At 42.4% G+C, this 12,852-nt stretch overlaps 1 protein-coding gene across 2 annotated transcripts in view; it reads left to right on the plus strand.

Annotated features, from left to right (window-relative positions):
- Plxnc1 (plexin C1) overlaps positions 1-12,852 on the plus strand; it is a 141,339-nt gene that overhangs the window by 45,699 nt on the left and 82,788 nt on the right. For both annotated transcript variants that reach the window (XM_047548414.1, XM_047548413.1), the window contains exon 5: positions 10,062-10,176. In XM_047548414.1, coding sequence (XP_047404370.1) covers positions 10,062-10,176 — 115 coding nt within the window. The remainder of the gene's footprint in view (positions 1-10,061; positions 10,177-12,852) is intronic.

Raw genomic sequence — 12,852 nt, forward strand, 5'->3', positions numbered from 1 at the left:
GTGACCTAGCATTCGTCCTGTTCCCAGCAGCTCCGCCATGTTGAACACAATGTTCAGAGCTGCATTTTGGGAGGCTGCCTGTCAGTCTTGGTTTTTGCTTTTGTAACATTTTGTCAGGTTTGGATGTTTTGATTCTGCTGTGTGGAGTGTCCACCATTTCTGAAAGGCCAAGTTGGCAGGGGACTCCATACTGCCTTCAGGAGGATGGGGTTGTGATATCACTTCTTCCTGTTCCTCACCAGGGAAACCAAGGCCCACAAGGGCTAAGGCAGGGCCCCCAGTGACACAGAGAGCACGTGGGAGAATGGCTTGGAACCCAGACCTTCCTGAGTCAAGAGGCATCATTTTCCTATTTTTATCTCCATGCTGCCTGTTTTTTTTTTTTTTTTTTTTTTTTTTCCTAAATGCCTCCTCTAAATTCTTCTGTTCATGGTCTGTATTTGGGAAACAAAAAAATGCCAAGTTTTAGTATACTCATCACCCACTAAAGAACCACATGGGGCAAAGGCCACAAATCCCTTTTGTGTGTCTGTTTCAGTCGATGTTTGCTAAATGGCTCCAAGTTTCAAGACAAAGGCTGGTTTTCCACCACACCAGTTAACAGGCAACCCAGTGAACAAAAATCAATGAAACAACTTAGGCCGGTATCATGGAGACATAGACAAGAATTTGGTCACTTTAAAATTTAGTTCTTAATCCAATTCAGTTAACCTTTGTTGAATACCAGTTGTGGGCCAGGCCCTGTACCAGGCTCTGGGGGAAACAAAGATGAATGCAGTTCTGCCTTGGAGACACTCGGAGGTTAGATGTGGGAAGCAGCCAGGCAACAAATGAGCACTCTAAGGGCTGCTGTTTGGGCCACGAGCAGACCCCAAGATCCCTCTAGTCCTGGGAGAAGGAGAATTGTGATTGAGAGCTTTCCAAGAAGCCTTGAGCTGTGTCTGCCTCATGCACAGAAAAGGCAGACTGGATGTGGAGCCAGTCTATGGGCAACGCAAATGGGCATCTGACCAGTCTTACCTCTCAAATCCCTTTCTTGTCATTAGCATTCTGTATTGTTTGGCTTAAGTCATCCAAGTTGTTGCTTAGATTCTCTGATTCACTTCCCCATATTACAGTAACAACTAGTAGTATTTACTGACTCATGATAAGAACTCCATGAGGTGGAAGCTATTATTTGCATTTCTGCAGATGAAGAACTTGAAACACTGAGAGGGTCCTTGGCTTGTCCAAGGTCACCAGCTTGTAAGTGGTGGGACCGCTGTCCCCTGCCTGCACTAGGTTCTATCCAGGCTGGTCTGTTTCATCAGTTCCTTGCAGATCCGTGCATCCATGAGCTCAGGGTTTTGCACATGCTGTTCCTTCTGCCTGAAATGCTCTTCTCACCCCTCTTGATGTGACTATATGGTTTTCACCCTTGAACTCTGAGCTGAAATATCATGTTTCTTGACCAACCTGTCTAAAGAAGTTTCCTCCCTACTACATTTTTGGTTTCTGTAGAAGACTTACCTCTATTTGAAATTTAGAGATGGTCAGCTTACTTGGGTTTTGTCTGTGTGCTTCACTAGAATGTAAACGTAAACTCTTTAGGAAAGGGACCTTAACTGGCTTATACCTATCATGTGTCCCCGGTGCCTAGCATGGTGTTTGGCATCAGGTGGGGGAGTGTGCCAAGGCGAATAAGGTGGGCCTCTCTGGGAGGACCTGGAGTCCAGTCAGAGATACAGCAGGCAGTCTTCTAATGCAATGTGCGGTATCTACTCAGGAGCATGTGTAAAGTGCCTGGAGACTGGGAACATGTCACAAGGGAGGCGATGCTGAACTAGCCCTTGAACAAGGAATGCAATTTCACACAAGTGTTGTAGGCCCTAGGGAATTCCAGGCAGTGGGTGCATCGCATGCTTGGAAGGGTCTGACATGTTTACACTGCAGGTGTTTATCAGATGCCTGCTCTCTGCCGGGCCGTGTGTACATATCAGAGATCCGTGTTTTTAGGGGTTTGCTATCTGGGCAATGAGACAGACTCACCAGCCCAGTATTGCCCAAAGATGAATTTGCAAGGGGCTGGGGAGATAGCTCAGTTGGTAGAGTGCTCGCCTCGCAAGCACAAGGCCCTGGGTTCAATCCCCAGCACCGCAAAAAAAAAAAAAAAAAAAAAAAAAGATGAATTTGCAGAGGAAGCCAGTTCCCAGAGCACACTGGGGTAAAGAGATGAAGGTGAAAACCCGTGCTGTGGGCTTTGAGGCCCAAAAGGCACATAGGTCAGGGGTTTGGTGTAGGCAAACTGGAGGGTATGAAGCATGGGGTGCTGTGATTGGCTGTGTGCTTGAGGATTACCTGGTGGTGGTGTAGGCTGATTAGAGGCACTGGAGGCTAGAAGATGGGAGGCTCAGGTGGCTGCTGCAGGAACCCAGGGAGGTGATGGGTGAGATGGAATGCAGATAGCTCAGACAGATGCTTAGAATTAACTGGCCATGATCAGTTGGGTATGAGAGTTTCCCAAATTAGTCAAGAAAAGACACCAAGTTTTCTAACTTGTCCTGTCACATGGACTGATGCTCATTAAACAAAATTGGGCAGGGTTTCCTAATGTGTGTGACTAGAATTTCTAATCCCTCAAAACAACCCTCCACAAAAGTTCAAAGATATTGCCTTTTTGTCTTGGAAAATCACAAGGCATGGTGGCATGTTTAAGCCTCCCAGAGACCTGCAACAGAGAAGCTTGTTTAATTTTATTCAGTTTTGCATGGCCTCAAAAGCATGTGTTGGCAACTGAATCACCAGCACAACAGTGTTGGGGGTGGAGCCTAAGGGGAGGTGCTTAAGTCAGGAGAGTGCCACCTTCATGAATGGATAGATGTCAGTTATTTGACAGAGTTCAAAGTCTTGTTCTCTTGCACACATGTGCTGTCTTGCCCTTCCGCCTTCCACCATGGGATGATGCAGCAAGAAGGGTGTCAATGGGGGGGGCCATTCAGCCTTGGGTTTCCCAGCCTCTAGAACTATAAGAAATAAATGTGTTCTTTAGAGATTACCCAGTCTGTGTGGCATTCTGTCATAGCAACACAAAATGGACTAAGACAGAAGGACTCAATGTTAGTGATTGCAAGAGGCAATGTGGGGTAGATTCTTATCTACAGGACTATGAAGCTGCAATGCCTGGGTTTTTATCTCAGCTTCCTTTTACTAATTCCGTGACTTCAAGAAAGCAATATGGAAACTTCTATGCCTCAGTTTCCCCTATCTGTAAAGCAGGGACAATTATAGTAGCGACTTCATAGGTTTGTTGTGAAGAATAAATGAATAAAATCATGTGGAAAGACATTGCCTGGCACTTTAGATGCCTTTTTTTTTTTTTTAATCTCCTACATTGTCTTTGTTATCAGCATAATTTTATCATGTAGACTGGCTTACAGTTCCAGTGAGGAAGATCCAATTTTTCAGCTTTCTTAGCAAGTTATTTTGGTCTTGTATTTTGGCATTCCCCTTTCCTGACTCTGGGGGCCTTTAATTCAGAGTTTAGTTTGTCACAGTGACTTCCTGTTCTCTTTCATTCTGTGGAATTTGGTTTCTTCATCTTGTGGATTGGCAATTGTGATGAAAAGTCCCCCGATTCTAGAGACCACCTGGTCCCTCCCTTTCCTAAAGATGCAGACATCTGTTTCAAATCACTTAGCTAAAGACCTTGGGATGCTCTTGTAGCGAAACCATCCCCCAGCGTGGACGGCGTTCCCTGCAAGAGAGAAAAGCTGGATCGTTTCCTCGTTAAAAGTTTTCTGATGTTATATCGGTGAAGAATCTTTGGAACGGGTCACACTCACCCCCACATTCAAGCCAATTACCTGATGTTTAGTTATCAGATTCCTTCAGGGACCGTCTGCTCCTGGTGAACAATTGGATTAGAGGATGCTGATGGAATTCTAGTGGCAGGAAGTAGAAGTTACATTTCTGAGTTCAGAGTTTCTATTTCAAGGTTGAGTAAGTGGTAAATTTTTACTGAGAGATTCTAGCCTAATAGAGTCAGAATCTCAAGGTCCCCAAGCTCAGAAATTGGGCATTTCACCTGCCTGGAAACTTCAGCCCCTTGCAGAGGTGGGTCTCCCTGTCCTTTATGTTGGCATGAAAACAATTAATAATTTAAGCCATGCCCATTAAAAAACAGAAATGTCGAATAAATACATACAGTAATAATAAATTTAAAAGTCGATCCAGCTGGGCACTGTTCCCAGACTACCAGCTGAGCAGAAACACAAATAAGTAAAGAAGAGGAAAAACTGCTATATAATGCAAATGACTGCAAACTCGTTGTTTTCTGCTACTCTTTTATTGCAAATATATAGTATTGAAGCTGCATTATGGATAAATAGGTTTTGTGGCCTAACCTAGAAACCTAATCACTGTTTATAACATTATTTCTATGGGGAAAAATATATTCCATATTATAAACAGATGGTTTACCAGCGATTTCTTTTTTGGAGCACAATAGATTTGTAAGTCTGGGGCTGCCTGGAATGTTAACTTCTACCTGATCGTTTTGTATTACCATTGAGGGATAGAAATTTGAGCCCTCTTAGAATCTCTGCCTGTGTGTTTCCCTCCCAAATCCTTGCCATGTTCTTCATCCCAGAGATTCTGTCTCTCCTTCTCTGTTGTCTGGTCCTATGGCCACTATTCCTGTCTCTTCTGGCTTGGCCCCACCCTCCAGCTACAGGAAACCAGGAGGAACTCCGATTAGCTTTAATTTTATTAAATGGTGGTTAGGGCTTATAGGAAGCAGGTTAGCCAAGTATGTGGCTCTGCTGTCAGACTTCTGCAGCATAATAGCTGTGTGACCTGTGCGTGTTACTGTATGTCTCTGAGCCTCTGTTTCATCACTGTAGAATGTTATTTGAGAACTAACTATAAGCAGTCAGAACAGTGCCAGGCATAGAGAAATATTCTCTCTGGGCCGTTGTTTAGTGAGGTAGTTACTCAGGGATCTTACGAGTTATGCAGATTTTCACATACACAGGAGACAAACTCACTATATAAAAATTCTTTCTGAATTTTGCACAGCAAACTTAGAAACAAGTTTCTGGAACCTCCCTGTTCATCAGCTTGGACGTGTATATGTTTGGAACATGATTTATTCTGAGTTGGGAATGGGGGAGGGGATGGTTCATGTCTTTATATAGTTGAGTGATGATATCAAACTATTATTATTTTGAATAAATGAAGCTCCATAGCAGATTTTATAGCAAACTAATAGGAACAGTCCTACTTAAATAGTTTCATGCACTTATTTCCCCCATACAGTAATTTTTACCGGGTGATAGCTTTTTCGCTTGAATTAAATTTTGTTTGTTTGTTATTTCTTCAGGTAATCTTTTCTTTGCATTTAGGCAAGTTGTGTTTTTTAATCTGGAAATAGGCTTAGGTCTCCTTATTGACTCTTATCACTTAGGCCTGAGATCTAACCAGAAATAGGAACTAGAAAAATAAAATATTGAGTGTGATCTTAGGACACCTGGAGAGTCCTGCTACGGTTTGAATATATGTCCCACAAAACGTGTGGTGGAAACTTAAACCCCAGGGCAACTGTGTCGTGGGTGGGGCCTCATGGGAGGCATTAGGCATGAGGACTCCCCCTCATGATGGGACTGACACCAGTTACGAAAGGACTGAGGCTGGAGCTTGATCTTCACCCTTCCCTTTCTTGCCCTTCCACCTTCCACCATGGGCTGATGCAGTAAGAAGGCCCTGGCCAGGTGCGGCCCCCTGAACTTTGGACTTCTCAGGCTCCAGAACCATAAGAAAGAAATCACTGTTCTGTACAAATTACCCAGTATTACCTGGGATTCTGTTATAAGAGCACAAAATGAACTAAGACAGCCAGGCATGGTGGCACCTGCCTATAATCCCAGCCACTTGGGAGGCTAAGGCAGAAGGATGACACGTTTGAGGCCAGCCTCAGCAACTTAGCAAGACTTTGTCTCAAAATAAAAAAGGACTGGGGATGTAGCTCAGTGGTGGAGCACCCCTGGAGGACTGTTACCTTAGCAAATGCCTGAAAATGTGAAGTGGCTTTGGAACTGGGTAATGATTAGAGGCTGGAATTATTTGGAAGAGCAGGCTCGAAAAAGCCTAGTTGTCCTATCTGCCTTAAGCCTGTCTCATCACTGTTTTGGAATCTTTTAGAGGCACTTAATTTATTTAATTTCACAGGTGTATGGCTGGAGAGGAATCTGCCTCAAGATGAATCATGCCTTGGGTCTCACCCATATTTGATTTAGATGAGACTCTGGACATAAGACTTTTAAGTTGGTGCTGGAATGAGTTAAGAATTTGGGGCTATTGGCATGGAATGAACGTCTTTTGCATGTGAGAAGGAGTGGACTGGGGAGGCTAGAAGTAGAATACTATGGTTTGAATGTGCTCTCCCCAAAGCATGTGAAAACTTAAACCCCAATGCAACAATAGTGGGAGTTGGGACCTGTAACCCCCCAGGAATGGGTCAATGTCACTTACAAAAGGAAAAGACTTGAGGCTCTGAGTTCAATCTCTTGCTCTCATCCCTCTCACCCTTTCACCTTCTGCCACAGGATGACCCAGCAAGAAGGCCTTTACCAGATTTAGGAGTCTTGACCTTGGACTTCCCAGCCTCTAGAACTGTAAAAAATTAATCTCTATTCTTCATAAATTGCGCCGCCTCGGGTATTTTGTTATAGCAGCACAAAACATATAAGACAGATCCTCAGAGGAGGATGGGGCAAAAGTAGTAACATAAGCATAACCAAAGAAAACAAATATAACTCCACCATTTTTTCCAGAATCTACCCATGCTTCTCTGAACCCAATCCCCCTCCTCTCCATGTCCCGAAGAAATTAAAGTGAAGCCAATGGAGAAATCAGCCATCTGAGAGTGCCTCACTAAGGACTCAGCCTCACCACGAGTCATGTCTGACCATGAGATTTTAATTTTATTTGGGCAGTGGCTTAACAGTTTATGTGCTTGACCATTGCGTTTGTGGATATGCAGGAACAAGAGTGATAGCTTTCAAAAGGAATCATTTCAAAGTACTTGGGCTTGTTTACTAAAACGTGGGAGCTCTAAGATCTGCTCTCCCTCCTTAAGACATGTGAACGTGTGGGGAAAAGACTTCACAATCTGCAGTGTTTGAGGAGTAATAAGATGCTGTTGTTGGTTGACCATCTGGTTATACATTCTTGGTGTCTGGTTTGCTTTTCAATTTTTAATTCTTTCAAACTCGTAAGAGGCAATGAATTGGGCATTTAGAAATTTCAGAGGCATCTCTTTTAAATAAACAAAGAATTTATCTTTAAGTACTTAGTATGGTTAGATTTTGTTTTTACCTTCTACAAAATAAGATATGAAAGGTTCATTATCTCATCTTTTCCTTTTCAAAAAATAAAACAGGGGCTGGGGAGATAGCTCAACTGGTAGAGCCTCGAAAGCACAAGGCCCTGAATTTGATCCCCAGTACCACAAAAAAAATAATAATAATAAAATAAATAAATAAAACAGGGCTAGGGTTGGAGCTTGGTGGTAGAGCGCTTGCCTAACATGTGTGAGGCACCGAGTTTGATTCTCAGCACCACATCTAAATAAATAAAATAAAGGTTCATCTACAACTAAAAAAAAAAAAAAAAAACCACAAACTCAACTCCTAATGTGATTCTCAGATTCAAACTTTTAGCTGATGTGAGAAATAGTCCTTTTACCATAAAGGGGAGTCCGATGTAAATCAAAACTCTAGAAAGAAAAATCACCAATAGAAAGGACCTATAGAGATTTCATATTTCATCCACTCATTCAAAAATATTTATTGAAACCCTAGCATTTGCATATCATGCTGCCAGACGCTGAGGGATTTGCTGAAGAAATATTAAAGATTTTCACCCTTCCGTGGAGGAGCTAAGTGCCTGCTTTGGAAGAGATGACATAGACATATGAAATAGTTAAGTTGTAATTCGAGGCAGCATATGATTAAATACCACAATGCGTGGTTCCGACAAGAAATGCTATGGAGTTCAGAAAACGGAGTGATAGCTCAGTGGCAGCACTGTTTCCTGCCTACAAATTGGCAAATCGTAGCACTATTTGTATGAAATATTTTACACTTGTTTTTTTGGCAGCCTTAGGCCTTGACTCCCAGGCAGCATTAAGAGCCTACAAAAATATTTGTACTCCAGTCTCTCTAGAATTGGCTTTAGGGGGTTTTTTTTTGTTTGTTTCTTTCTTTCTTAGAGGCAGAGGAAGTACCATGTACAAACCAGAGTGCCCATGAGAGGCAGAGAGTTTTTTTGACAGTCATGATCTCTTTCGGATAGAAATAAGGAAGCAGCCTCGTCATTCTGTTTCAATGCTGCAGTACCTTGTCCCTGTGCTGCAAACTCTCCCTGACATTGAGAGACGGTTTAATTTGAACTTAATGTCCGTGACGGACGAGCAAGCCATCAAGGGTCAGATGAATTTATGGCTTTGAAGAATTGCTAATGAAAATCTCTGTGGTAATGATGTTGGAGTAGGGACCAACACAGTGGTAGGGGGAGTTGGGACACAGATGTGCTCCCTAGGAGTGGGGTTCCCCAAAATGTCAGAAGATGACATTCTAACCTCTTGTGCTCAAGTGTGATGTTTAGTGAAACTCACTGACTTCCTGTTCTATTTTTGCCATATTCAAATGAGAACAGAGCTCAAACATGAAGCAACAAGGCCTCAATTCTTAAGCATCAGAGAGAGAAAAGAGGAAGAAGAAATAAACTTTTTTTGAAGTCAGACATACTATTTGGCCCATCTGAGCCTCATTCCCTTCAGGTCCCCTCAGAAGTGTCCCAGAGATGAATGTGGTCATCGTTTGGTTGCTTTTTAGTTCATGGTTCTTGTGTTATCAGTTTCTTTTAAAACTTCCAGCTGGGTGTGGTGGCCCAACAACTTGGGAGGTTGAGGTAGGAGGATTGCAAGTTCAAAGACAGCCTCAGCAATTTAGCAATGCCCTAAAGAATTTGGTCTCAAAATTTAAAAAAAAAAAATTTTTAAAGGACTGGGTGGTTAACTGTTCCCAGATTCAATCCCAAGTACCAAAGAAAAAAAAGAACAAAACTCCCTGTCCTTGGCTCACCAGCTCTTCATTTTAACCTTCGACCTTGAGGGGGTAGACACACCAGAGATGTGTTGTTCTTTCTTTGATACTTTTCATTGGAATGTCTGTGCCATTTGAAGATAATATGGCACTTGCTGTTCATGCTCATTGTTGGGTTAGTGGCCCATCTGGTGAGACAGGGTTCTTCCCAAGTTAGTGTGACCTACAGTGACCGACACACCAAGCTAGCCAGTGATCTCCCTTCTCAGCGTCTGAGCATCTCTTTATCAAAGTAATTGACCTTGGCCTCAACTTAAGACTTCTTTGGGGCATCCTCTGAGCTGGCTGACCTGGGAAAGTGGCCCTGAAAAAATGTTCCACCCATATCTTTTAATATAATTTGGTATCTGTCTAAACAAATGCTATGTAGCAGATGGTTGTGCAATGTCTTATCAAATTCTTGGGCAGACTCTGCCCTTGAAGTATTTTTATTTAATTATCATACTGCCAAGCACAAAATAGTAGCTTTATTGTTTTTTTCTAAACACAGAACAAATTGCACAATAAGTTGAATAGGTTGACATTCTGGAAATGAACTGCAAACCTAATATTTATACACTGTGCAAACCCTTTCTTGGGCATTTCTTTGATAGGTATTTCTAAGAAGGAACCCTTTATTTTAGAATCCATGAATGTCTGTGCTTTGGATGTATTTGGCGATGTCATCTTGAGAGATGGCTCAGGAGTCTAAGTTCAACGTGTTGTCGACATTTGTTTTCTGCTCCAAGACATGATGCGGGGAGGGGGGGAAATGCTGTTTTCTTGTTGCTTTTCATGATTTTAGCATCATGTTCCTATTCTCGCTCAAATCAATAATCCACTATACAAAGCGTTTTCTACGGAAGCCAAATATGAGAAAGTTGTAACTAATGCATGTATGGGAGTGCTGTCTTGATGTGTCCTTTTTGTTTGTTTTAGGTGTACTTTTCAAGGAGATTGTGCCCATTCAGAGTCCTCAGAAAACTGGCTGGATATTTCCCTTGGAGCTAAAAAGTGTCCTAAAATTCAGATAATTCGCAGCAGCAGAGATAAGGTAAAAGGAAAGATTTAATTTGTTTACCTCCATAGTGTCATCTCGTTTTGCATAAGTGATGCTAACTTCCTTCCGAGCTTAAAATATCTATTAGCAATGAAATAGGAGTCCATTCATTTTGTCTATGAATTCTGAGTGTCCGCCAGATGCCTTCCACTCTGCAAGGTGCCAGGAATGTAGGGGTAATCAGGTCACTCCTGCCCATGTGGAGGATGTCATCTACATAAAGATGACCTTCGGTAGCTGAATATAAGGAAAATTTGGGCTTCTTTTTTGGGGAAATGAGGGAAGAGGAATAAGGGATTGAGCCCAGGGGTGCTCTATCACTGAGCTATATCTCCAGCCTTTTTTCTTTTTTCTTTTGAGACAGGGTCTCATTAAGTTGCCCAAGCTAGCCTCAAACTTCAGATCCTCCTACCTCACTGCCCCCAGTTTCTGGGATCACAGATGTGCACCCCTATGCCCTGCAAAGAGATGGATTTTTAATGTAGTAGTACTATATCTCAATTTTAAAGATAGAGCAGTTAAGTTCAGACTTATGGTCCACAAGATTCCTTAAGTGTGGCCGTACTGTAGAATTTAGTTCTGATTCACAGTTCCTCATCCTAATGTGTCCAGGTTTCTCCTAGCAACTCTCCTATCAACATGGCCTCCAGCAATGTCATAGAGATAGAGAGATAACCAATGTGGGCAGGGACTCTTGCAAGTGAGGTCCCTTGGAAAGCCAGGGCTCTGGTCATTGGATGAAAGAAAGAAACCTATGAGCATATTCAAGCATTTTCTGATGCAGATACCAGCCCTGCCCTGGGGGAGAATGGAATTCCTCCCTGGCAATCTCAGTGGTGCTTCAAGGAGACATTTTCTCCCTAATTATAGCTCTTGTGTTATGAATAATTGTACAGACTCCCCATCAGCAGCCAGTTGACCTGTCTGTTGCGCTGCTATGTTTTATTTGAATGCCACATTAACAAGGAAATGGGCCACTCTTCCTTTTCCCTTACAATTTGCCATTTCAAATAGCAAGAACCTTACCACTTAAGATGATTTAACATTTAATAAAGGAGAGCCAGAACATTTAATGAGTGATAAATAATAAAAGAATCAAGCTTTCAAGTCATAACGGATCAGAACTCATGGATCTAAAGTTATTTGGTTGTTGCCACTTTTCTGTTGTCTTGGGGCAGAGGGCGATTTCCAAAGGCTTCCTATGAGTTTTCCCAGCCCTGAGACAGAGGGAAGAAATTTGACATAAAAGATGGTAAGTAGATGCAGTGGTGCATGCCTGTAAACCCAGTAACTCGGGAGGCTGAGGCAGGAGGATTGCAAGTTCAAAGCCAGCCTCATGCAACTTAGCAAGGTCCTAAGCAATTTAGCGAGACCCCATCTCAAAAATAAAAAATAAAAAGGACTGGGGAAGTAGCTCAATAAAATGCCCCTAAGCTCAATTCATGGTATCAAATACACACACACACACACACACACACACACTCACACATGCTTAGGTATTCTCATGTAGGTATAAACAAATTTTATTTCTCTTATGAATCTGAAAGACAGCTAACTTTGATGCTAACAGAGAATGGTAGGAAAGACCATGATCCTGGAATATACTCAGGCCTTTCATAAGTGGTTAAGAATATGCAAGACTTTTTTCTTTTGTCATTAAAAAAAGTTAAGGGCAACACTTCAACTCAGTGTAGTAGGAAGAAGTAGCTGGTCAGTGCTACTTATGTAATTTGCTTACCTATCTGTGGGTTCACTAGTATAAATTAACCATTTATATCTAGTCTGGGATGTTGCAAAAAAAAGTACTTAATACCCAAACAACCACTAGAGTTTTCTTTCCTGATCCTCATGGTCTTACCCTTACCTTACCAGCTCACCGCCACTCTCCAGGTGAAGGAGAGAAAAATTTAGTAATTTGCCCTGCTCAGTGGCACACGTGTGTAATCTCAGCAGCTGGGGAGGCTGAGGCAGGAGGATTGCGAGTTCAAAGCCAGCCTCGGCAAAAGCAAGGCACTAAGCAACTCAATGAGACCCTGTCCCTAAATCAAATACAAAATAGGGCTGGGGATGTGGCTCAGTGGTCAAGTGCCCCTGAGTTCAATCTCCAGTACCACTCCCCACAAAAAAAGAATTTAGTATTTTGAGTAAAGCTATTTTTTGGAATGATTTTCCTCCCGGTGCTGGAGATCAAACCCAGAGCCTCGCACATACCAGGGAAGCATTATACTACAAGCTTCACCCCCAGCTCTGGACTGATTCTTTCAATAGGGTTGAAAAGGCATCCAATTCCATCTCTTTATCATATGATTTCAAGATATTTCCTGTCCTTACGGCCATCAGTGACTTACCTAAAAGTCTCAGCTCTTTGTTTAAAAAACACCTTATCCTGACCTACAGAGATGGCAGTCTGAGGGGGTCCCCATTTCCATGTTTGAGCTCAATTCAGAGTATTTACTAACTACTCATGATATACCAGGAAACATTCTAGTACCTTTGTAGGTACAGAAAACCCTCCATAGAATGCAGAACCTCTGTTCACAAGAAGCTTTGTTTCTTTGCACAAAACAACTAGAAAATAGTATATCCCCATCCTCACCATGGAATCCACATTAAAAAGAAATATTCAGAGCAATTTCGGTTCGTGTAGGAGGGATTTTCTCTGGGGTTTTG

The sequence above is a fragment of the Sciurus carolinensis genome, chromosome 4 (genome assembly GCF_902686445.1).
Source record: "Sciurus carolinensis chromosome 4, mSciCar1.2, whole genome shotgun sequence".
NCBI classification, from domain to species: domain Eukaryota; kingdom Metazoa; phylum Chordata; class Mammalia; order Rodentia; family Sciuridae; genus Sciurus; species Sciurus carolinensis.